Source organism: Glandiceps talaboti, chromosome 7 (assembly GCF_964340395.1).
Source record: "Glandiceps talaboti chromosome 7, keGlaTala1.1, whole genome shotgun sequence".
In the NCBI taxonomy this organism is placed as follows: domain Eukaryota; kingdom Metazoa; phylum Hemichordata; class Enteropneusta; family Spengelidae; genus Glandiceps; species Glandiceps talaboti.
The window spans coordinates 4,399,704-4,426,910 of NC_135555.1; the positions used below are offsets into that span (position 1 = coordinate 4,399,704).

The following is a 27,207-nucleotide window of genomic DNA, read 5'->3' on the forward strand; positions in this document are numbered from 1 at the left end:
CGGTCGGGTCATGCAACATTTTATTCATATTTGTGTTGACTGATGTATAACAAACAAATGGACAGACAGAGACAGACAGACAGACAGACAGACAGACAGACAGACAGACAAACAAACAAACAAACAAACAAATATATATATAAAATCAAATGTTCAGCATCTAGAATAAAAAGTGCTTCAGTCGCTTTTCCATTTATACCCAAATATTTATTGTAGATGTATATTTACACTGCAGATTGAATTAGATTCAGTGAGTGGAAATTGTTATATGGTGACATTTCAAAACTAGACTTTGTCAAGGTAAATTTACTTAATTATGACGATGAAATATTAATGCATTTAGATAGCAATTACTGATTACCTTTATCCTAGGAATAAAAATATAATTATCAAATTTGAAAAATATAAATAATTTTATATCACAAACCTCTGTAATGTATGCTCGATTTTTTTCTTCAAATTTATAGTAAGACTGTAAGTGTAGCCTTTGGCATGCATACACATGCAAATTACAATCAACTTTGAACAGCTCTCTATTACTAAATATTGAAAGTAACATGTATATATTTCATATTTCAAGGAACATTTGAAAAATGATATCTGTACAAAGTTGATGGAAAACTCTTTCTTCTTGTCTTTGCTTGAATCAAGGGTTAACTTTGCAACTTACACTGTGTTGTCCCAAAATTTAAATCTCTTCACTTTGATTTTTAGGTTGAAAGATCAATTCCGATATAGAGTAAGAAAAAAAATTGTATTCACATCTAAACAAATCTCTCCGGAAATGTACACATTTCTAACTTTTTTTTAATTAACAAACTAGTAGAATATCTTACAATTGTTGATTTTGTGTGTAAATGGCAATTTTACTGAAACAAAACGCAATCGATCTAAAATCTTCATCTCTAGCTCTCTGTGCTGAAATTTTTAATTCTAACTTCATGATGTGTAACCCGTCACCGAAATGTGAACGTGGAAGTGTCCATATTAGTCTGACGGTTAATATAATGACACAAATTAATTTACGTTTCTTCGATTCGTATGTCATGGGACAGGGATTTCAATTTCTTCAAAGCATAAATGTACTTTATTTCTTGTTTTCTTCTCTTTCCAGCTTGATTTCCCAATGTTGTCTTTACCAAGGTAGAGAGACGAGTTTTACGAATAACTGTTGGGCAGGCGCGTTAGAATTCAACAAATTTTCTCTAGCCCATTCGATCTCAACATCCCCTGCAGTACTGCTGGTGGCGTGTAATCTGTGTAGCAGTGTACCGTTGTACAATTGTGTGACATCAGGAATCGGATAGGCCTGGTTAAGTAGCGAATTCAACTGTAAGCCAAAGTACATGCTGTTCTGCCACTGTGCTAATGCTTGAACCATCTCTAAATCCATCGGTGCGGGAGGAGGGTCTAGGTTCTCAACTTCCGCTTCAGTCGTCTCATCGCCGAAATGTCCAATGGCCATACCAAGTAACAGGACACGCAAGATGTGTTTGGAAACCTCTGGAATAGCTTTCTTTTTCCAGTACATAGTGATTGCAATGGGCAGTTGCAGGTCTTCAGAAAGGCCTTCTACAACGTCAGTATTTACGTCAAGAACCTCCATCATCAATTTCTTCTTGTCAGCTTCATCGAGTGATGCAACTGCAAACAGAGCGGGAAGTTGGCCATAGTTTTCCAACTCACTGACGACTGTAACAACCTTTTCAGTTATTTCTTTTCGTCTATCTTTTCTGTCAATCTCCGTGACAACATTTTGGTCGTAAAGAGAAGCAACTGCCCCTTCTTCAATATCACCCTCTTCAGAACTCTCATCTCTCTGTAGAAGAATACCATAGATAACTTGTCTGATGGGTAACGACACATTGCTGCAGCTTGGCTGTCGAATATCTTCTATGCATGCGTTGATGAAAGTCTTCCTTTGATATCTGACATTAATGACAGAAGGCGACAGAGATCCTTTGCGATATGATCCCAAAGCCCATTCTGGTAACGGACATCTTGGTATCTCCACCATGTTGGATTTGTTTTGGAAATATTTCTCTAATTTCGATGCATTCGTCGTTCGGTATAGTTCTATCGAATCGTTGATCTTTGCCTCTATGTCAGGTTCACTGTATGAAACCGACCGTATCATCAGAGATGTGACTTGGTGAACTGACCGTTGCTTTGCCAACCAAGCGATAGTACGTCTTACACGAACACCTTCAGCTGGAGGTATGTTCACTTGTCGTTTTATCTTACCATGATACAGGTCATCGAATACTTCTCTTGGGATGAAGTCATTTCCCAGCAAGATAGACAAGATGGGGAGCATTTCCTTCTGTAGTTTGAATTCATTACAAAATTCTTTCAATGTGTATATTTCACATCTCATGGACTTAGATCCTTCAGCATTGGATTCCTTCCATTTAAGATATTTCATCGGTATGTAGCCACCTCTGACATCAAAAATAAAGAAATCGCTATCTTCCCCGATGACAGGACAGTTGAATGCATTCGCCAAATTAACGATCTCGTCGTCAGCTTCAAAATCGCAAACAGCAAGATGAATGTTCAGCTGATTGAGCACCTGAATGAAGACATTCATAGCAAACATCGGACGAAGACCTTTATCCCCACCCTGGGTGATGTCGAAAGAACGATCTACTTTCTGTTGAGCACGGTCCATCAAAGTACCAAACTTCTTATCATCCAGGTAATCAGCACCATCAAGTAATACGTATGGTGTTATGTTACACCTTTGGAAAGATTGAAAGAACTGAGTGCACTCTACTGCATACTCCTTGTAGTCCCCACCATGTGTGAAGTCCACCTCAGTGTTGAAGAAAAACCAATGGGCCAGCCATTTGCCATCCATTACTACACGCGTGTCGTGTAATTCATGGCTTTGGAGACAACTAGAATTGTTAGTAATGAAAGTGGTCAATCCTCTCGGCATGGTTATATCTTGAAACGTGAGTCTACAGTGTGGATTCTCAGAATGGACTGGATGCAAGTTAACGGTCTTGATGGAAGCTGGTCTAAAGAAGAAAAGTGGAAAATGATTAAAATAAGTCTAATGTATTCAAGCTACAGATATATACACATGCAACAGCGTATTTGATTTGCAAAGTTACATAGTACTGCACTGTAGAGTCGTACCGGAGAACGTGAATAGTACATGTAGTAAGCTTTTTTGGCTGCTTATACGTACGTGCACTTTCTAATTTTACAAACCATCATACAATTCTTCCAAGAAAACGGCGCAAAAATAAAGTCATGCATTCAATTTTATGTACTACAATTTCCGTAGAGGTCTCCTCAATATAATCTAAGATATAATCAAGACAATTTTATTGAGTCATTAGTCTGGGGTATAATGTAGGCCACAATTACAGCGACGATTCAGCGATGGATGGGTACAATCATAGACAGTGGACTCCCCACTCCACTGTCTATGGTACAATGTGAAAACGACAGTCATGAAATTGGTTATATCTTGGCCCTTATATCTTTGGTTAATTTTAGTTTTTGTGAAAATTACAACGCTACGTATATTACACATCAAACTAACACATTCCCAACTGTAGACTTTTAACTTACGATATTCCTACTGTATTTATATTTCTAATTTATACGATGTCTTCGTTTGACTGTTCCACTGAAAAGCAGTAAAGAGGAGTAAAATACTACAGGTCACTACACGTAAAACGCTCCAGAATTGATTTCCCCCAAAAAAATTTATACACTGCTTAGAGTTAAAGAAAAGTCGATGACCCATTTGTAAATTTTGTTCATCCTGAGAATTGTGTTTCAGTAGTTACTTGTAAATAACTTTGTATCAGCGAGTAAAATTTGACATCAAACTATCATAATATTCAAGCAGTATAGATCGTGTTTCGTATCTCACAGTGCAGTGCAACGAAGTGGGCAAATCATGCATGTCGATCTAACCTTTGACACAGACAGCCCTTATGAACCCTGTCAAAATTGTACCGTTTTTAAAGACGAACAATTGTGATAAGACGAACAGTATATATTGTGACTACATTCAACTGATATATGCCTGTTTTAGCAAAATTCTGTTCTTCCAAATTAAGAAAGGGCCTGGGGAAAGGGCGGCCATTCAGATACATTGAGCGCCGAGATAGCGTCGCCGCTTATCAAACCAACTAGGTCGTATAATCTCAATGAAAACAATCTCGAGATGTCTTCCAAAATCACGTGCACACTGTTTCTCATTACATATAAACAATCTATTCGCGCGATGAACGTGCAGAAAAATACAATGTGTTTCCGCAACGCATATGCACAACATTTAGGTGTCCCTATTCTTCGAATAATTAAAAAAATATATGTTCCACCATTTTGTAAAATCATAGACCATTCGTGTAGAGTGTATGGCAAAATAGCTTAATCAGTTCACTTACCTGAAAATATCGAAAACTGTAGGTTCGCCGACTATGGAAACTTTGCCCAGCAGTGCAGCAGTTCACATATATATAGACTTTTTTCAGTAATGAGTCATACAAATTGTTTAACCATTGGATCGTATTTGCACTTCGGGGAATTCCAGGTATACTATACAATGTATTCGTGGGCTGTCATTGGAAATTCCACGAACTCAAAGCAAAAATGAAATTACAATGTAAGTGTCCTCGAATGACTTGTATTACCAAGAAATCATATCAGTTCAGCGAATGATCCATGCAAAGAAAATTGTATTATGCCATGCACCTGGATATGTAGTTCTTATGGCTAATAGAAAATAATATACACTAACTAACAGTAACTACAGGGCAGGGGCCACAGTTTACAAATCAGTTCTCGAGGGAGGGTAAAATTATAGGAAATTGAATTAGGGGTGGGTTACATTTTACTTTCACTCCACAGGAATGATGAGTAATGTGGTAAGATATTGAGGATAATGTTGTGGAGTGGAGGTGTTAACCTAGGTCCTGACAATGTCGGTACGTAGTGCACTCATCTAGTCTTTGGGAGTTCTGGCCTTCAGCTCTGCCAATTAGAATCAAATGTGGAAATTAATTACTGCAGTGCCTTGATACAAATTCCCTGTGGTAGTGTGGATGGTGGTAGTAGTAGTGGTGGTGGTGGTGGTGGTGGTGGTGGTGGTGGTGGTGATGGGAAACAACCAATGCCTCTAAATTATCAATGTGGTAACATCGATTCTAGGATTCGTGTCCCTTTTTTTTTTTTTTTACATCTAGCAGCATTTTAATTTTAACCCATGTTTTTTTTTTAAATATTTGAAATGGGGCGGTGGACATATTTTAGAGACAAGAAATTAGGAGGGCCACTTTTTTAGAACGGAATCGATGGGGAGGTTCACACTGTACACAAAATACCGGGCCCCAGACCGGACCCCTGTAATTCCTGAAGAATTTCTAATAATAGCGTGTGTGATATTTAAAACGAAAGAGAATTGCATTTGCAATGTTATTTAGAATGTGCCTTGGCATACCTTCAACCACATGTTTGTGGTTTTGTTATAACGATGGAGGTTTTGACTCGACACAACATATCATGTACCAGTACTGTGTGTGCCAAACGATGACTGCAACAAATTAAAACATAAAAGTATGCTGCCATGTACATGTGTCATGTTGTGGCATATACGTGTGTAATGTAGTACATATATACTTTCCGTCGATGCACTGTATCCGTGCATAGCATACCAAATATTCCATTCTACACTATTATGGCGTTACTGTCCCAATTTTACTGACAATATAACTATTATATTCAGTAAATTGTGAGATTTGCACGCTAAAACGACACCCTTATTATCTCGCCTTGGCCACCAGGTACATGCACTCAGACTACTAAAAAGAGTGTGTGTATACTAGTGCGGCGACCAGTCACATGACATGTTAGGATTGTGGGTCACTTTGTGGGTCACTGACACAGCCTAGCCTCGAGAGAGAGAGGATTGTTTGTGAAGTCCTTATCTTTTGACATAGAGATGACATCATGCATAAGTATTGTTCTTACAGTCTGTATTTTTTTATGTTTTCGAGCAGTCTATCACGATGAGTCAGAGTCCAGTAGTATAGATCAGTTCACTTTGTCGTAAAAATGACTATGCGATACTGAATGTACACACACACACACACACACACACACAGCTTACAAAATGAATACCCAAAAGGGGTGAAGTAGCAATCTTGAAGATATCAACTTTAATTCAAAACTTTCTGGGGGGGGGGGGAAACAAACCTACATACAATGCAAAACGCATTCAGTCCACACCAAATCGAAACATCAAATTTATTAGAACGACTATTTCGAAACTAAACATAACGAATATTGTCCAGACACCACTATTAAATACTACTGAATACCGATGTACAATGCGAGGTGTCAAGTTTTAACAATCTACACTTGATTTATATTGAAAAATCAATACTCTTCCACCCAAAGCTTGTCAAAAATGGATAGAACATCTTGCTACATGCACGCTACGATATCTAGGGCAACGTACTCTATAGGTGACGCCAAACGCATCTTCAAAACTCATCACAGATCAGGGATTCATAGTCGATTTAAAAAAATCAAATCTTCCATCATTTATCAATCTCGAAATAAAGTTTCGTGAACATTGAACAGCAACACGAGAGCTATTCTAATATAAGTGTTTGATGTATGATCTCTTCATTCATACAGCTTTTAATAATTTAAAGTAAATTTGCCCCAATGTTTCTTTGGATAGTCTGTAGGATACGACGTGATTCATCATATCACGCCTATCAACCAGCACCTAAACTAAGCAGACTTATTAGGTCTGAACGACACGACATATCTTACAGTCTAGATAATTTGAAGAAGAAAAATCTTCCGTAAATGTCATATCACTGTGACATTTACAGATCAAGATTCGTTCATTCACACACACATTGTTGCATTTCATTGGACTCCAATATATCTAATTTAAAAAATAGATATTTTGTATGATTCGTTGTTCGACATTTCAAGTTATTGTGAACAGTCAGTATGGTCTGGTGCTTTCTACTTTTGATGACAGAAGCGAGCAAGGTGACCAAATCGACTGCAATTTCTACATTGATTTTTTTTATTTTGGCACTTGGGACTTTTATGGCCACTTTTACCACAGTTGTAGCACGTTGGTTGTGTATGTCTTCTTGTACTAGATTGTCGTTGTGTTGATTGCGCATTACTCTGCTGACTATTTGGCCAATCAGAACGCTGACCCTGTACTGAAGGAAACATTGGGAATTGATGTCCTTCAAAGTGGGAGTGGTGATCTCTTCTGCCAAATTTAGGGACACTTCCATGACCTACCCTACAGGTAGTTTTAGTAGCACCACGTGTTTCTTCACCTGCAAGGTCAAGAATGGGAACATCAAACTGACCTAAACTTTCATTCTCTGTCGATGTGTGAAGAGACTCTGGAGTATGACTTGCATAAGATCTACCACTAGATGATTGTACACAACCACTCTCTCTGACAACACTGTATAATCGATCAAACTCCTGCATCTTCTCAGATTGCAAGTATTGCTCTATCCGCTCTCTTGGTGGACGAACAATTCTATGATAGATTGCCGATATCTCCGATCCATGGAAGAGGTCCGTCATATCTGGAGTTGGATAGGCCTCTTGAAGAAGTGTGTTCAAGTACAATGCATACTGCATGCAACTCTGCCATTGAGCACATGCATGAACAACGTCCAAGCAAATTTGACAGATATGGATAAACTTCCATGCTACTCTGTCACCTGTCTCGGACGATGGACTAACACAAGGCTGTTGGCAGGCTTGCTTAGATAACCTGGATGGTTGCCGCCTCACAAAATAATACAACAATCCCATCATATGATGTTCAGACACGGGTGGTTCTGCATTCTTCATCCAGTAGATGGTGACAGCCAGAGGGATATGTAATTCAGATGGTAGGCTTTCAAACTGACTCGGTGTTGAACCCATAATCTCCATCAGTAGACTCTTTCTCTTGTCATCAGACAAGGATGGAATATCCACTAAATTAGGAAGTGGACCAAAGGTTTCTAATGATGTAAGTGGTGAAACATGCACTGTTTCTAAACTCTCAGTATGGGATCGTCGGTCTATCTCTTCAACAATACATGCCATTGGATCTAGATCATCAGTTGCAACTCCGAGTGAAGCATAAAGCGGGGTCTCCAACAGAATACCATACATTGCTTTTCGAATTGGCAATGAAACTTTATGACAGCTTAGTTGTCTGTTGTCTTCGATGAATAGATGAGTAAATGACCTCCTCTGATTTACAAGATTAATAAACCCAGGTTGGATTTTTCCTCGTTTAAATAAAACCATGAACCATTGTGGAAAGGAGACGTCACTCTGGATAGTCATATGCGACAGAAGAGTTTCCAAGGTATCCAAATCCCCTCTCCCATCCATCTCCTCAAAATATTGCCTCAGCGTAGATTGCCCATAATACTGGTACATCTGTATGGCTTCTTCAAGTCTCTCTTTGGTGTCATTTGATCTGGTTCCACTCACTTCTGATATTTTATTGATGGCAGATTCGCATGTGTCGTACTGTTGTAACCACTTTAGGGCACGAGAGAATTTGCTGTTGTCTTTCCCTGGTGTTTCGATGTGTGATATGCTGTGATGAAATTTAGAAGTAATATCACGTGAGATATAGTCGTTTCCGAACAAACCGGCAATCACTGGAACCACTGCACATTGTATGTGAAATCGATCGCAGAAATCTCTTTGATAATAAATATCGGCTGAAATGCAAGAATGGCTATCACTGGATCCTACCATGGTTGTTCTTCTGATCATTTTCTTCCACTTCACTGATGTGCGAGGTATGTATCCACCTTTGATATCGAAAATCAAGAAATCGGAATCTTCACCAATGACGGGACAGCCCCAAGCATTAGCAAGTGCAACTACTTCACCATCAGCCTCGAAATTACAACACAGAAAGGGAATGTGGTGATCTTCAGCTACCTTATTAAAGACATCATATGTAAAACCAGATAGTATACTTCCTCGTCCATTTTTTATGATCTTAGAATATTCCCTAATCCTTCCAGTCACACGACCCATGGTTAAATCTAATCTTTTATCGTTAATGGCACCATCGTAGACTATGTATGGTTTGATATTACAACGCTCCATCGCCTTGAAGAACTCGATACAGGTAGCTTCAAAGTCCTTGTAATTTCCACCAATTCCACCGTTTTCTTGACTACAATGCAGCCACTTCACAAGACCATTTCCATCCATAATGACACGAGTATCATGTAGTTTTTTATATTTGAAAAGACCATTTTCTTTAACAAACGTAGCCAACTTAGATATTCCCATTGTAACTTTGAGATGTTCTTGATTACTATTCACAGACAATTGCAGTACCGGTGGCCAACCAGGGGAAAATCCTGTCAATAGGAATAACAAGACATGAAATAAGTTTAATTTCTCAGAGTTGCTTACCTTTGCTTTGGTCGTGGAAGCAAGCAAAATATTAGGTGATGTACACTGGCAAACTTGACTTTTTTGCTTACCTTGATCCCTTCTCTTCCTAAATGGGCATGTTTTAAAAATTGACTAAATATTTTCGATCGGTCAGTGTCTTTGGGAAAACCGATGACAAAAGGATCATAACTACAGCTGGATATATGTCTCTTTCACCCCCCCCCCCCTTCTCTCTGATAAGGGCCACGGAAATAGGTTGCTCTCTCTCTCTCTCTCTCTCTCTCTCTCTCTCTCTCTCTCTCTCTCTCTCTCTCTCTCTCTCTCTCTCTCTCTCTCTCTCTCTCTCTCTCTCTCTCTCTCTCTCTCTGGTTTAAATTGTTGTTAGTCATATTTGAAAAACAAATATGAATTTAATTTAACATGCCTTCAAGTTTAAATTTTTGTTGTTCTGTAATACACCCATAGTATGTAATATGCTTGTGTAATATAGGTCCCAAAGTTGAATTTTGTAGTGTAGTGTAGTGCAGTGTATGTAGTGTAGTGTAGTGTAGTGTAGTGTAGTGTAGTGTAGTAGTGTAGTGTAGTGTAGTGTAGTGTAGTGTAGTGCAGTTTGTGTTCCGTTGAATCTATCAAAACGGTCAAGTTCTAGACTATAATTACATTTATGGAATGTTAGCTGTTACTGTATACTGTAACTTGGCCCTTCGGCACGACAGTCATTTGCCAGCGGAGTGTGATGTGTTAGCTGTGAAGTTTCGGAGTCATGTATTCAGTAAATGTGAGCTAACGGACTAAACTTAGTCGACAAGACAATTGTGTAAATCTGATAAGTCAAATTTTATCAGCTCTAACTCTGTTATACCACAGACTTACTTGTCTGTGGTTATGGCAATACGACTACATTGTACATGCTTCTGTCCACGTATAATTTTTGGAGCTTATCCTACATTCAGCTGTGAGTGAAAGTTTAATGAGTTATTTGCATAATTAGTGATTCCCTTACGGGAGGCATTCAGTTTAAATCTGGTTTTTAATAATTGCACAAGTATACTGTCTTCTTTTGGTTATATCGGATATGTATTAGAACGCTTCAGATCTTCAGGTAATACACTTTTGGAACGCATACCTTGTGAATAACACCTTTTCTTTTGTCAGATATTAACGATGGATTTCTTGTTGGAGTTGATCTTAAGAGAGACGAGGAGAGCATATTGCACATGTATAATGATCCATCTGTTGCGAACGTATTCCTGATACCCTTTAATTTGAATGTTTTGACAAGACTGAACCGTGATTTCAATGCCAACTTTAAAAATTGACGACTTCAGCTTGCACTTGAAATATGTCAAACGTGACGACATTTGTGGCCTGATCAACAAACCTCATTACCTTCAGAATGGTTTGGCGAGTAAGATGGATCAGACAATTCGCTTGGGTAAGTGTGGGCATGTTGAATTATGCACGTAAATTTGTGAATTGTGTACAGGCATCGCATAAGAAAGAACATGGTACACGAAGGGCGAAAATAAGTTATCACCACTTTGCCCTTTTTAAAAATAAACGGCTATGGTTGGATGGTGTCAATTACCGTTACCTTTCTTAGCAAGAAGGTGGTCATTGTAACATACATACATACATACATACATACATACATACATACATACATACATACATACATACACGCACGCACACACTCACTCACAGACAGACAGACAGACAGACATGTATGCATGCATGCATACATACATACATACATACATACACACATACATACACACACTCACTCACTCACACAGACAGACAGACAGACAGACATGTATGCATGCATGCATGCATGCATACATACATACATACACACACACACACACATACATACATACATACATACACACATACATACATACATACATACATACATACATACATACATACACTTTTACGTGGTTTTTAATGTCTGTATTGTTGTGTCATATCTGTGTTTTTTTGTATATGGGAGTGTATCCTGCAATAAAGTTTTATTATTATACATACATTACAGTTATCATCAACTATTTCCGTTATTCCAGGGGCAGTAGATCTCGACATAGCATTCAAGAAAGGAGATGTATTATATACTCATGAGTTAGAAAATATGAGTGTAAAATGGACCTGGGATCAGTTCAAAGACACTGTGGAGAAAAGTGGAATGGTACTGGTTGAGAAGTGGATAGACGAAAACAGAAATTGTTGTTTGGCGATGTTGAAAAGAATGTAGAGTAAATACCCGTATCATCATCATCATCATCATCATCATCATTATTATTATTATCATGATATGTATTGATAGGTATTAACTACAGGATCACCTTCTTTTCAAACTGTAAGAAATATTTGTCCATATTCACAGTAAAAACCATGTTCGCATTAAAATTTGCATTTAATGTGTGGTTCATTAAGTTTTATTTTCCATAGTGTCAATGGGAGGAACAAAGTGATTCTAATTGTGATTCTTGATTCTGAACTGTAGAAAGTTTTAATTTGTAGCATTTTGTACATGATACCAAGGGTTTGATATGGCGGTCATTGATGTTTTAATATGGAGGTCACGGGTATATTGAGAACTGTAGTATCTGTAGGTTACCAATACAGACTTGGTCTATGTTGTTTCACATTGATTTCTCAAGTAAGCCATGATAAAATTGAGTAGAAATCAAAAATAAGTAGCCAATCCATCCAAATGGCCAATTTAAGATATCTTACAACATGAATTGATGATATGATTATATAACAAAACACCTAGTATAAAACTACCGACCTTGTACTTGGTTATAGCTCAGACCACTAAAAGGAGTGGTCTGAGGTTAAAACCATTAACATAAACTGTACGGTTTGGGATTGTCTCATATTTGTTCAAACGTCCATATCTAATTGTTGTTTAAACGGCCATGATAGGTGTGTTGAATTTGTTCGTTGTCCACCAACCTAAGTGGTCACATTGTCAAGGGGTATTTAACTTGCTCTTAATAATACGGTCAATATTGCGACAAAAATGGGGAAGGTGGCCAGAGTTACCACAACGTGTGCATCTTTTTCTTTTAACCGGACAGTCACGATTAACATGACCTCTTTGACCACAGTTGAAACATATTGGTAGTGTTTTACCTCTTATACCAGCTTCTGATGACTGAGGAAGTCCACTCTGGCCTTCAGCCACACTGTCAGGCCCAGAAGACGGATTATCCAGTTTTGGAGAGGATGCTTTGACCCGAGGTTTCTTTTTTCGCTGTTTCAACACATTTTGCTGTATGGCGAAAGCATGAGTGCCAGATGCAGAAGGGACATCGGATATTTGTTCACTAGATTTGGTCGAACTTTGATTCAATCCTGTCAGTGTTTGAACTGACTGGTCTTCTTGGTGCTTTTCAGATGTGCTTCTTAGCTGACCACTTTGAGTCCATGAGCGCATTTCTTCAGCTTGCCAACAACCAGTCTTCAATAGAACACTACGGAATCGCTCATACATTATCATCCCACTTGGAGCATCCATTAAGTATTGGTATATCCATTGCGCCTCTCCGATAATGATAGAATGATAGATCGATGATAACTTGAGTCCATTATAAAGTTTTGTGATATCTGGTGTGGGATATGGTTCCTGTAGAAGTGCATTAATGAAAGATGCATACCAAATACAGCTTTGCCACTGGGCATATGCATGTACAACTCCCAAGCAGATTTGACAAATCTGACCAAACTTCGTCTCCAATGAGCCATCTCCATTGTTCAAGTTTAACTCTGATGTGTGTTGATCCCGGCAGGTTGTCTCATGAATATCAAACACATGGTCAATGTGGCCCCATAGAAAGCAAATGAGAAGCCCCATCAAGTGATGCACAGATACCCCTGGATCAGCATTCTTCATCCAGTAGGCCGTAACTGCAATAGGGAGGTGGAATTGAGGTGGCATATCTTGAACTTGATTAGGTGACAAACCCAGGATTTCCATTAGTAGACTCTTCTTCCCCTCCTTAGACAATGCAGGTATATCAATCAAACCGGGTAGTGAACCAAAGTCGTGTAAAGACAATAGTGGTCGGATTGTCGTTGTTGCTAAAATCTCGGTATGTGATTTTCGATCTATCTCTTCGACAGCATTGTCAACTTTGTCGCCAAAAGCTGTCACAGTTTCTTCATAGAATTCTAATGATCTGGCATCCCTGCATCCAATATCATCTCCACTCACCACGCTCTTCAACAGAATACCATAGATTGCTCTTCGAATTGGTAGAGAGGCTACATTGCAGCTAAGGAGTCGGTTGTCTTCAATGAAAAGTCTAGTGAATAACCTCCTCTTAACGACAATATCAATGACGTCAGGATGAATCTTTCCTTGCCTGAACAGAATCATAAACCACGATGGAATGGATAATACGCCCAACTGGAAAGCTATTTCTTGTAAAAGTATTTCCTGGGCACTTTTGCCATGTCTACTTTCCCTATCTTCAAAATACTGCTTTAATCTAGGTTCCCGGTCATCTTGGTAAACATGTATGGCTCTTTTCAGCTGCATTTCGATATCACCTGACTCGTCAGCACAAGCTTTTAATATTCCATCGATGGCAGATTCACATGTATCGTACTGTTGTAACCACTTCAGGGCACGAGAGAATTCGTTGTTGTCTTCCCCTGGTGTTTCGATGTGTGATATGCTGTGATGAAATTGAGATATTCCTTTTGGTGACATACAGTCACTCCCAAACAAACCAGCGATCACTGGCACCACTGTCTGGTTAATTTGAAAGTGATGACAGAAATCAATCTGATGGAATATTTCACTTGATATGGCGCAATGAAACCCAAAAAGTCCCAAAAATCTTAGCACTACGAAGTCACAATGTGATGCTGTTATGGACGTGAGTGGTATATATCCACCCTTGATGTTGAAGAGAAAAAAATTGGAATCTCCACCGATAATGGGACAGCCCCAAGCATTAGCAAGTGCTACTATTTCACGACCAGCTTCGAACTCACAGCAGACAAGGGGAATATTGAGTTCTTCAGCTACTTTAATAAAGATGTTGAATGCAAATCCTGTGGTGATATTTCCTTTTCCAGTCTCAATTATCTTCGAATATTCAGAAACCATTTTCATCATACCAGCTTTTGTTTCGTCGTTTGTTTTACATTCCAGATCTTTTAGACGGTCATACACTATAAATAATTTAACTTTACACATTTTCAAAAGTTCTAAAAACTGCTCACAGGCATTTTCATAGTCTTTGTGGTTTTCACCGTATCTGTGGTCAATTTCGGTATGGGAAAAGAGCCAATTTATCAAACTATTTCCATGGAGAATGACACGTGTATCATTGAGGTCATGACTTTTGAGAAGGTTGTTTCCTTTTATGAATTCATGTAAACCAGGAATATTCATTTTGATGTTTCTCACCACTTTGAATAAAATATCAGACTTCCCGGTACTCGTCCAACAGTAGAAATCTTTCCTGTAACATTCAAAAAAGGACGACATCATTTTCAAGCTTGGATTTACTTTCAAGTCGGTGATTTATATTGTAGTGTATTCAAATTCGCTATTTCAGCTAGCATATATGCGCTTGACATTTGTTCAACATAGTGACGATGAAATATTTTTAAGCCCCAGAGACATAAAATGGTGTAAGAACGATACCTGATCCTCATTTGTATCAATGCTAACACGCACACATGCCTTATGAAGCTTGTTGTTGTAGCTTGTAACCGACACTTTCTCGCGGTCTGTCCGGGGGCGGGGGAGGGGGTGGCAAGGGTGTACTCGGGTGGGTAATGGCTACAGGCATTCTTGGCGGATTCAAACTACAAACTCAAACTCTACATCTACAAAGATTAAAAAACTAATCGTCAAATGTCTACATTTCACAGCCAGAAAATAGAAGTCTACATCTACCATCCCTAAAAGTCAGCTCCAGTACGCTTAGCACTTTGAAACGCTTTCATTTTTACAGCCCGTTTCAAGTTATCGTACGCGTTCACCAGCTCTGTTTGATACAACCACACAGAAAACTAATAAATCACTGCATATGCTACTACACTTTAAAATACCAATGTTGCATGAAATAGTTTCTTGTGACATTTTGTCTAAATGAAATGAACATCAGACAACTATAGTGGTCCGAGAATTAACCAATAACGTGCCACTATGCAGATATCAAATATAGACATCAAAACGTCAGCGTCCATGTCTGCGTCTAGGTGCAGTGTACTTCATAATGTAGTACAAATTGTGATCTTAATTGCTATGGTAGTTTAGAATACGCAGTTTATTACTGGTTTCTGCATGGTTGCATCAAACAGATCTGATGAAAGGTAATTTGAAATGGGCTGTATGTGCATACTAGTATACCTCCCAGCCAATGATATTTGATTGGCTGCCAGATAAAGATTAGGATGGGTCTCATCCAAGTTTGAGAGTCCTCAACTAGGAACAACGTTGTCCAAAATATGGGGTGAAATGTCGTATATGTATTCAAAGAGGGGTGGGGTGGGTCTAACCTCTACATGTAAATACAAGTGTACATGAGTCAACAAAGTGGTCAAAAGGAGCAATACATATCTACATGTACATACCCTTACTATTTGAGTATAAAAGAATACCCGATCAGCGATGATTATATGTTGTGTAATAAATTCCTGATTTGTTACTTGTTAATATCAAGAGTAGAAGCCTTAGTTACCAACGATATATGTCGTCAGAGCAGTACTGGAGACGTCGTCAACATCTATAGGAAACTTGAAGGAGTTCTGAGAAGAGGAGAAACAAAGGTTTCATCAAAAACATAGACTAGTATTGGACTCCAGGGTTTATCGACCCTCTGTCAGGGGTCTGTCTTCTATCGAGATCGGGGAAATACCAATGAGTGCATGTTTGTCCTCCCTAGGGTCGATGTGTCTATACATATATCAAGTATTTTGTGTATACTTGGATCAGATGTGGATATTTCTACAGACGAACGTATAAAATAACGATAAATCTAGCGCAATGTTTAGATATTTAAGTCTATAATACTTACACAGTTCAACTACATGTAACTGGAACCGAGAAACATGGTTGCACTCGTTTCAAGTGTTGCATCATGGGAACTTCTAAAAAATATGCTCTTCTTCTCACCCTATCACTTCAAAGAAGTTGTATCTTCTCAAAACACCGCAAAATTGTTTAACAGAATACGTTGCAGATTTTCACTATTGCCCTTCAATGGAATTCGAATTCATCGGATGAGTGATATTGTGCATATATAATGAGTTCGTGGAAGGCGTTCGGAATTATGGGCCCTTTTTTATAGTACAAAATGAAAGTAGAACTGTCATTAACCCAGTATCACCTTGACATGTACAGTCAATTAAAATTCATTGATAAAGTCATTTCTAATGTTTTATTTAATTGACATTTACACATCAATAGATTGAAATGATTTTATTGTTGTTGTAAAAAGCGAATATAAAATACCTACTGTCAAGCGAAGGGTAGTTTGGGTAAATCACGCCCTCGTGCGTACGTCATCTGGGGAAACCCCCTCATCGATAGAGGATCCATCTCCATTCAATATAATAACCTCCATATATAACGGAAATGGCACTTTTTGTGCTCTCTTCTGTCAAATTATGTATTTCGATGTTGTAAAAAATGATACTTAAAAAGTACATAAAATAACAACCAACATGGTTATTTGATAGTAAAGTTTGTAAAACATATTTTTCTTAAAACACAACACAGCCAGGGCATGGAGGAGGGATGGAGATATTCCGATAGGGTTACATTATTTCATTATTGTCCTCTACTTTCTCAAGCTTCCTTTAGGTTTTTTCTCTAGTTTCCTAGTGCACAGTTAACTTCTTCTCTCTTCTCTTAGTCTGCTAGTTCACGACAGGGAACATACCGGTAGTTACGATTGATACTTGTAAGAACTTGTAGGTGTTCTAATTATCAGTATGTCTTACACACACACGCACACATGGTTTCCTCTGGAAGTGAGAGAGAGAGAGAGAGAGAGAGAGAGAGAGAGAGAGAGAGAGAGAGAGAGAGAGAGAGAGAGAGAGAGAGAGAGAGAGACAGAGAGACAGAGAGACAGACAGAGAGAGAGACAGAGACAGAGAGAGACAGACAGACAGACAGACAGACAGACAGACAGACAGACAGACAGACAGAGACAGACAGATAGATAGACAAACAAACAAACAGACTGATAGCCACATACAGAGACACATACATACATACATACATACATACATACAACATACATACATACATACATACATACATACATACATACATACAGACAGACAGACACGCCCGCACGCCCGCACGCCCGCACGCACGCACGCACCAGGAAGACACACGACGTTAATAACGTTTATATTAATTAGTGAACCCTTTAGAACGAATACTTTGACAAGCGTGCTCACCATAATGTTGTTTTGGGTTTATTTCATACGTACGCGTTCAGAAGTCATGGTAAACAATAAGAATCATACTTTGTGCTTGTAAACTGTAAGACCCAGGAGGAGTGATCGTTGCCATGTCGACCACACATTTCCCCAAAAAGTTACCAAAGTCAGTAAATATTGCACTAAATCACTTTGTAGGTTAAAATTTACATGTATACTTTATCTACATCAATATTCTTTTCAAGAGTTATTTGAATTGTGAAATTGTATTATTCTCTTGCGACGTCTGCAAAAGATAACGTACAAATCTCTGGAGTCGCCGTGGCGATGTGTAACATCAGAGGGCGCTATAACAAGTTGATTGACCACCTCTAAGATTGTCTTCTAACGCCGGAGGCAGTGTATGGCACTGGAAAAGTATATATTTGTGCCACCAGAAAACTTTAAGATTTTCAGTCTTTAACTATTTCCCAAAGACTAATGTTTACACATTTCTAAGCTTGGTGTACTGTATTTATGTACAAGAAGGCATTTTAGGCAGTGCTTATATTTTCACGTTTTTTCCAAGCAATATAAGCAAACATACAATGTAAGTCGCTTTAGGTTTTACTGCTGTGTCAAAGGTCATAATATGAAATGTTCGAACTTAAAATTACCTAATCTGCGTATATAAAATGCAAAATATTGTCTCACTGGCCTTTTGAGAGTGCCAATTGGTTAAAATTATGTATACTAGATGGGACATGAATGTTGATTTTGAAAGCACCGCGTGATAAAACTGTAAATGTGTCAACATTTGATTAAACTACCATGCCACTATCTACTTGTAATACAATAGTTCTAATTCTAATGTCAATCGTTTCTACGATAGATGTTGGACGTTTATGGTTCTACAATACTGTACAGTCTTGTTTCTCCTCCTCTACATCCATCAATCTTTCACGATCTTCTCTCTCTATAGCGGCCTCATCTGCTCGCTCCTTTAAATCACCTAGAATGTTAGGATGTGGCTTGTGTTTTTTGACTTTTGGCACGATGTTTAAGACCAGCGACTCAACAGGTGAGGTCTCCTTAAAGAACGTATCTAAGTACTTATGCACATAGAATTGACACCCACGTGGGTCATGATCGGCGGGATTGTGGGGCATCTTCCAGAAAAACTGTTGCAAATCTGTTAACGGGTCTTCTTTGTTTAGACGACTTTCTTCATATAACCACTGAACCAACTCATCACTGAATAAATCGCGGAATATGGCATCTATCTTTTCGGGGCTTCTATGGAGATGAACTTTGTCGATGGTGTTTGAGTTTAAAAAGAATCTTAGGGTTTTGAAAACTCCTTCAAAGATAGCATCGTAGTTGAAAATAATCATCATTCCAAGCCTTTCTGGGTAGTGGTTTGACAAAGTCTGGAATGCAGTGTAGCTTGCCTTGGGATTACTGTAGGCAGATGTCGGCATACCTTTAATATAAAGATAAATATAGCTAGTAATATTAAGCATACTTAGAGTATTATCCACGTCATAATCAGGTCTCTCGTTCAACCAAACAATTAATGGCTCGAGTTAAAATTATTGTTTATCTGTTATTAATTTGCGATATAAAAAAATTAACATGGATGATTAAAATTGTTAAAGATGTCAGCATTTTGCATTGTAAGTGATCACACCTACACAACTTATAATATGAAGTGTGTTAAAAATGAAGAGTTTGGTGTTCAATCACAATCTGGAGTTTAGAAATGTTGCATTTTTTTCTCCACCACGGTCACACTACCACAAGCTTCAGGAATATTAAGATGGTTTTAAAAAAAACTTTCAAAAAGGTACGAAAACTATCATATATATATATATATATATATATATATATATATATAGTGTCTGATGATCGCAATATGCGTGAAACTCCGAGTTACACCCAAGAAAGAGTTCCAGTACTACCAAAACTATATATATATATATATATATATATATATATATATATATATATATATATATATATATATATATATATATATATATATATATATATATATATATATAGTGCTATTCTATAACGAACTCCAGGAAAAAGAACAATGACAGTCATTTTCATATCATAATATATACTATGTCAAAGTTCACCTGTGCAGTCAACAACCCATACCCATTGATAGACATCTGGTGGCATGGTGATCTTTGCATTCTCCATTAAGTACATCACGTGATGAATACTGTCTTCCAGTGTATATTTCCTGATCGGTGATTGGGCGAAGCATGCGTAAATGACGGGTCGGTTGTGCTTGTCAAATCCAACTTGCCGCTGAAAAATTAACAATCATATAAAGAAGGCCATATTCCTTTTTAAAAATGTAAACATAGAGTTACACAAGAAGACTGCTTCTAGATAATAAAGAATATAAGAATATTAATATATATCATGAACAAGAAGTTTAAGTGAAAGCCACCAGCCAGCGACAAAGAAAGAAAATATACCTGAGTGTCAACTCAACGCTACTGTACGTATCAATGAAAGAAGTGCAAGTTGGAATGAAACTGTTTTGGACGGAAAGTGCGATACTGCATGGATTGAAGGCACAAACTTTTCTACTTCTCTACTGTATAAAGTTGATAAACACAATGTAAAAGTGGCAACTTGGTAGGTATATTACTCAACTCAAAATTTAAGTTTTCTATATCCAGTAATTACTTGTAAATTGGTTTGATTAGCAGACACCACTCGAGAATTAAAAAGCATTTCGTTGACAAATTGAAAATTGTAATTAGCGTTGCTCGAGAGCGAGGCACTCTCCAGAGTAGTACATTGCATTTTTTTAATTCCAAATGCCTTGCCGTCTCGTCGCTACTCAATTCTCAATTCTCTACACCTTGAGATGATTCATGAAAACCATTCTTTTGGTCATGTAACTGTAGGATGTACAATATAAACGAATGAAATTTGATCACTTTTTTTTTAAATTTGGATAAAGTTACACATCTAGTTGAAATGGAGACGGACCTTGTTGACGAAATATATATCCCAAATCTTTTGGACCAGGAGGTCACTTTGGTCATGCGTAATATGAGTACCATGTGCACCACCACCGTAAGTAAGTAGCGAGGATCCCAGTGTACATTAAACTTACCCATGAATGATATCCAGGCTGTTCCAAGCATTGTTCACAATTGTGCTCCCATGCTTTGTTTTCTCTTCTCCAGTGTACCGTTGCCCTCAACATAGATTCTGCCTCTTTCACGTTCCAGTTTTTAGCGATGAGATATCTTTTAATACTACAGGGGAAATTACATACATTGGAATAATGGAAATGTACGGTGGGATACAAAAATAATAAGTGACATAGTCCACGATTTATGGTTTACTTTGGTTTAATAATTCACTTTTATGTATGGATGTATCTAAGTCATTCTACTTACAGTTCTTGTCACAATGACGTCATTCAAAACTGCTTCAATGACGTCACTGTTTAGCGTAAAAAAAAATACGTCGATCTGAATAACAGTTGACAGTAATATTCTTACAGTAACTAATATATTGAAGAGGTATGTTTACTCTCAAACAACGAAATCGATGACCATGTACAGAGGTGCATCAGTTGTCCTACCTAACGGTTTTCAAATGTACTGTTTAGGAAAGAAAATATAGAGGGAATTGCCGCTCAAACATATCTTTGAATATTACCATGATTTGTTTTTATTTTGCAACGTTAGAATCCAGTATGACAGCTGCTACAGTTAAGGAGTACACCTTCTTTGCTTTTGTGGGATGTAACTTACTTGTTCGTTTCAGTTGCAAACCCGTCTAAGTCCGTGATATCTTTTAGTTTCTCCTCAAGTTCCCCGATTACAGCTTGTTTTCCCTCTTCGTCAGTAGGAGGTGCCATGTTGTGATAGCTTTATACCTAAGAACCTAAAACAGAATCAGTACGGTAAAATAAAATAGTATTTACAACGCTGTTACCTACTTTGATTATGATTGGTACAATTTTTAATTGCTGTACATTTGCACTACGATAACTAATTCGTGGTAAATGATACATTTCCTCATCAGTTAGTGATAATTGGTCTCCAAGGCACACTGCAGGTGTTCGTGTCCCCTAACGACATGACTTATTAGCTATATACATGAAAAGACAACTTTTAGCTCACATAAAAAAATGTTTCGATAAACACGGTTTGATTGACATAGACTTTGACGTTATTTCGCGTGTTGTTGTTGTTGTTGTTGTTGTTGTTGTTGTTGTTGTTGTTGTTGTTGTTGTTGTTGAACAGTAACTCTGAACTCCGACAATCCATGGTATCATGACAAACGCTGTAGGCTCTTAATCTTTAGCGATGGAATTTACGACACATATTATTATGACGAATATTGTAGGCTTTCAAACTTAAATTAGTGAATACTGACATGCATGCATGTGAAGCGGACATTGACAAACCATAGCTGACAAAGACTGTGTGTTATTGAAAGCAAAATGGGTGGTATTGTATCAAGTTTGTAGTCGCACAGACTTTGTTGATGACGGTGATATTGCTGATACTCAGCTATTACATGTCACTGACGTCTGGGCTGCGAATTTAACGATGTTGAACGATATTCGACAAGTATCGGGATAGCGCGAGTAATTTGTAATCATCATGAGTAACACAGGTGTGAAAGGACGATCATTTATCTGTGCGCTCCTAAACGTCCTTTCACATCTTCCACGTCTAATCATATATTATCGCAGATGTCATCATTGACACTAGTACAATGAGATTAAACTATAATCGACACTGAGTAGGTCACGTGGTCATTGAACTAAGACAACATATTTTGACACATTTTCATGTTATGATATCGGTTCATGGAACCAACTAAGCTTATTCAAGCATCGCCACCGCTATCGAAACCAACATCGTAGATATCAACGCCATCACTCTCCGTCGTCGTCGTCGTCGTCGTCATGTCCTCAGATCACATGATCATGATCACCATGATGATGATGATGATGATGATGATGATGATGATGATGATGATGGTGGTGGTGGTGGTGGTGGTGGTGATGGTGGTGATGGTGGTGGCAGCTGTGGTGGTGATACTTGTATATATGTAAAATTCAATGACAAATGGATACATAGGCGAAACACATGTAAAAAAAGAGAGAAGATATATTGCCCTAGGGAGGTTAGACATAGCACCTGGCCTTACTTTAATACTTATGATATACTAGACGGTGTGTATATCTTCCCCCTGTGTATTCCCCATGTCGTAATTAAAGAGAGAAGAATTTTATTAATTCCTTTGTGGTATTCCTTTTCGTGATATATGATCAAAACGATATATGCAGAGATAGGGACCAATGATTGTGTATATTTAAAACGAACTTGATGTGGATAGTTTTTAATATACAACGTTTTACAACGAAAATCACAAAACCTGAAACAAAACGTTTTGCTTCAGGTTGTGTGATTTTCGTTGTAAAATTATTTTATAGTGTTTGAAACAGTACACGTGAATGATTAGTAGAATAATATGCTAAGATTAACTGAACACCAGTGGACCATATCTGGCACAAGCTATAGTGCTGCCTTTCACACTTGGTTGACTAGATGCTGTTCATGCTACCAACTAGTGTTTTATTAAATTAATACTTTCACAAGTTGTAGATAAATGATATGTTTCAGATTTTTTCAGACGCTGTTTCATTTCCTCAGTTCATACACTTGTGCTTTCAGGTACAGAGTTGTTTGTATCGTTTGAATATGGTTGTGTCTGTTGTGAACTTTATAGTCTCGGTCTCTACCAAGGATGTATAAAATAGATAAATAAATAAATATTCGGGTTATTGGTACATTGAAACTATTTGATTAGAATTGTACATTAGCAGGCCATAAGAAATACATGGGGGGGGGGGGTGTACCCAACTGTTTTGTGTAAGATTGGGGGAATGTATGTATGTATGTATGTATGTATGTATGCATGTATGTATGTATGTATGTATGTATGTATGTATGTATGTATGTGTGTGTGTGTGTGTGTGTGTGTGTGTATGTATGTATGTGCGTGTGACAGAGGGGATGTTGGGGTATTTACGCCATGAAAATGTAACAGCTCCAATACGTTAAAGATAAAGCAACGTATAATGACCCCATCCACATTCATGCAAAATGAAAACTCTACTCTTTTCAATAAGTGATACCATTTATACAACAAAACAAATTGGAACATATGTTATTTGACCGAGTTAAATCTAACTCATTATTTAATATTTTTACATGTCAATTTAATATTAATAATTGTTAGTTTCATCAATCATTAATGTGTCTTATTTATTAGTTTTTAATCATAAAATGTATGTTGACCCCTACTATGATAATGATAAATTTCACAAAATTGGATAATTTCACATTTCTATGGTTGTTAATATAGTATTTCAATATCAGTACACCACATACTGCGTGTCATGGTCATGTTACATTATTATCAATATATGCAATCTATTGTTTCACTAGAAATTGATATTTAAACACTTTGAGATGAAATTCATGCATTGCAAATAGTGGTGATATCCACACAACATACGAAATAGCTAATATTTGTAAATGTAGTAATTCAATATGGCGACGAGTAGCCTTCGTGTAGTCAGACAATCTGTGCATGTTGTGAGTTTTCATCTACTGTTAAACCAACACCTGACAAAACACGATATGTGAGTCATTTAGGTATATAACACAAATGAAACTTTTTTTAAATTACATTTTCAGTCTGCCTTTTATAAAAAAAAAATAATTATAAAAGGCATGATGAAACTGGTAACAAAGCTCTCAGCACGTATTACAATGCCAAAGTACGCTAGAACTAAATTAATAGAAACCGTATTCAACGGCATTACCTAAAAAGGACACTCCTTAAAATGAGATGTTTAATATGCCCTGGATATGTCTCTCCTGGTCTAGATATATAAATGTTGGTTTTATCATTTCACGTACAAGTGGTAGGTGAGGAACATATGTGAGATACACAATGATACATGCCATGAATAATAGTTACTCGTTTTCATTTAATTCTGTGTTTGCAGCATGTGACATGGTTCCAAATCCGCTGCGGTGTAAACTTTGAATCCATTCAATAATGGTGAATTACTAGATATTGAGTATATACGTGTGTCACCTCCATCACATGCTATGTACCCAGTGGCGTATTTAACTGACAATCGATCATAAACAAATATCAAAATATGAATGATAATAAAACGATATACTTACGTCAGAAAGTTATGTATGGTCGATAGCTGACCGCAAAGTGACGAAGCAATGTACAAATTTCACCCAGCTGATTTTTAGGGAATAGTAGAAAATGATTCTTCTGTTTTTTCGAGACTGGACGAGGCGCTAACGTACCATCTGTTGCAGCGACGCAATAGTTGTACGTCACATAGGCCGTATGATCAATAAAACTGGCTTTTGTAAAAATGTGAGTATGTGACCCCAATAATGGATATGTGTCAACCTTCCTGATTGGCTCTTCACAAAACCCATGATTTCAGAATTGATACTGATTTTATTGTTTGAATTAACTTTCCATTTTGAAATCATGACATTTCGGGTAGCGGGTATTGTAAGCAGGGGGAAAACACTTTCTGTACAAATATAATGCAGATCTGACATTTACATCTTAGTGGTATATAGGGATAGCAATGTAGCTATGGAAACGTGGCTGTCTTTCTCAGACAGTTATTATTCTGCTATGTACCATGGTTTTCAGCAGTACACACTCTGGCAGTGACACGGGTGTAGACATGTTGACGGGGACACATATTATGAAAATACACTGGGAATTTTCCCGGTTGTTTATTAATTTTCCACAAGCTTTAATTGTGTAAAATGCTCCAGAACGATAAAATTTACAATTTCTCAGGTATGTGAAACATATGTAATTAATAACATATAGACGCATTTGAATGTTCCATTGTTTTTCCTTGGCATCTAAGTGCATAAATCGTAACAACTACGTAAGATTATTTTGCCCATTGACCACTCTGGACTCAAGGTATTCATGGTAAGTAAACGTGTTCTTTAATATGTTATTGTTGTAGCTTTTGATTTTAATGAGTCATTTGCATAATTAATAACCTTTCCTACTTAATCATATTATATATCGTGTTTGGTAGAGTTGTATCTAACATGATGATAGCTGATATAGTGTCAGAGGGCGCTAGTTACACCCACAGTGACCGTTACTCGATCGATAATCACGCTGTATGTCATTCGATCGAGTTTCATATATATGTTTAAATTTAGTCTTGTTGTATTTGAGCTTTGGCTAAGGAATATCCGCAATATATAGCGCTAAAGCTTAATAGTCTTGATTACCCGAACTCTCGCCGTTGAGGGCTTCACACTCGAGCGAGATGGCGAGAGTCTGGTAACTGAGACTAGCTAGTGCTGGTTCAGTGTCAGTCATTATAATTGAATAGGGTTAGGTGTAATGTGTATTGTCGATATGGATATATGGATTTCTTATGGTAGGTGGACAAGTATGAAGACTTTTTGAATTTTTTTTCTTACAAAACGTATCATATTTCGTATTGAACTTCATACTCTTGAAAGTTTGCTTTTCTCCGTTCAGTGACGAGGGTACCTATATTTTATACCAAGTAGTGATAGTTACTAAAGCTTCGTTTTTTCTTCCTTTTTGTGAAAATATCATATATCACTATAGCTGTTTGACAGCACCTACGAAGGCGAAAGGAACCCTGGGAAAGGAATGTTGCATTGTTGTGATTGAATATTGTTGACAACGTGAGTTTTTTGTTTTTAAAAAACCCGTTGTTAGTTGGGTTTACTCAGTTTTTTTTACAAATCACTTCCGATACGTACTTTCTTAATTTCTTGCATTTTTTAAGAAAAAAATGATTTTCGTTTCTGATCATTTTTGTTTCACATTGATTTTCAAGTAGAAAAACACTAATAAAGTAGTTTCAATTGAACATCCGAAATAAATACCAATTTCGCATCCACGTTGGGTGGTTTTCGGGTCAGGGTCAGGGTCTTCAAGTTCTTTTGGTAGCTTTTAACCGTGTTTAATAAGAAAAATAATTGTTCTCTCTGAAATGCTCAAATTCCTCCCTAATACACTGATATCAAACGGTTCACCCGTAAAGTCAAAAATTGGTTAATTATTTATTGAACGCAAACAAAGTATTAAAACCTGGGGGTTGTACATGTAACCTGTGGTTTTTAATTCGGTGACGTGTGTCACTGAAAAGGGACCTGCAAAGTCTGAATTTGATTGCTCTAAACTTAACCACAAGTTTCCAATGTGCAATATTGTTGGACAGAACGCCTCGTGGAATTGTTGTTCGACAGCCAA

The 27,207-nt window shown here is 37.5% G+C and overlaps 4 protein-coding genes across 4 annotated transcripts; all 4 read right to left on the reverse strand.

The window, feature by feature from the left end:
- Window positions 1-275: 275 nt before the first annotated feature.
- LOC144437752 (single-strand DNA endonuclease ASTE1-like) lies at window positions 276-4,440 on the reverse strand. Its single transcript, XM_078126766.1, has 2 exons — window positions 4,413-4,440; window positions 276-3,023 (listed from the first exon to the last, which is right to left on the reverse strand). The coding sequence occupies exon 2, from the start codon at window positions 2,939-2,941 to the stop codon at window positions 1,136-1,138; it is 1,806 nt and encodes a 601-aa protein (XP_077982892.1). The 5' UTR covers window positions 2,942-3,023; window positions 4,413-4,440; the 3' UTR covers window positions 276-1,135.
- Window positions 4,441-6,372: 1,932 nt separating this feature from the next.
- On the reverse strand, window positions 6,373-9,395 carry LOC144437748 (single-strand DNA endonuclease ASTE1-like). Its single transcript, XM_078126763.1, has one exon. It carries the CDS (start codon window positions 9,328-9,330, stop codon window positions 7,009-7,011), a length of 2,322 nt encoding a protein of 773 aa, XP_077982889.1. The 5' UTR covers window positions 9,331-9,395; the 3' UTR covers window positions 6,373-7,008.
- A 3,020-nt stretch (window positions 9,396-12,415) lies between these two features.
- LOC144437410 (single-strand DNA endonuclease ASTE1-like) lies at window positions 12,416-14,851 on the reverse strand. The gene has a single exon (XM_078126340.1). It carries the CDS (start codon window positions 14,849-14,851, stop codon window positions 12,416-12,418), a length of 2,436 nt encoding a protein of 811 aa, XP_077982466.1.
- A 3,123-nt stretch (window positions 14,852-17,974) lies between these two features.
- On the reverse strand, window positions 17,975-25,220 carry LOC144438223 (phosphatidylinositol transfer protein 3-like). The gene is made up of 5 exons (XM_078127265.1): window positions 25,101-25,220; window positions 21,633-21,765; window positions 20,984-21,128; window positions 19,983-20,160; window positions 17,975-19,321 (listed from the first exon to the last, which is right to left on the reverse strand). The coding sequence occupies exons 2-5, from the start codon at window positions 21,737-21,739 to the stop codon at window positions 18,750-18,752; spliced, it is 1,002 nt and encodes a 333-aa protein (XP_077983391.1). The 5' UTR covers window positions 21,740-21,765; window positions 25,101-25,220; the 3' UTR covers window positions 17,975-18,749.
- Between the last annotated feature and the right edge of the window lie 1,987 nt (window positions 25,221-27,207).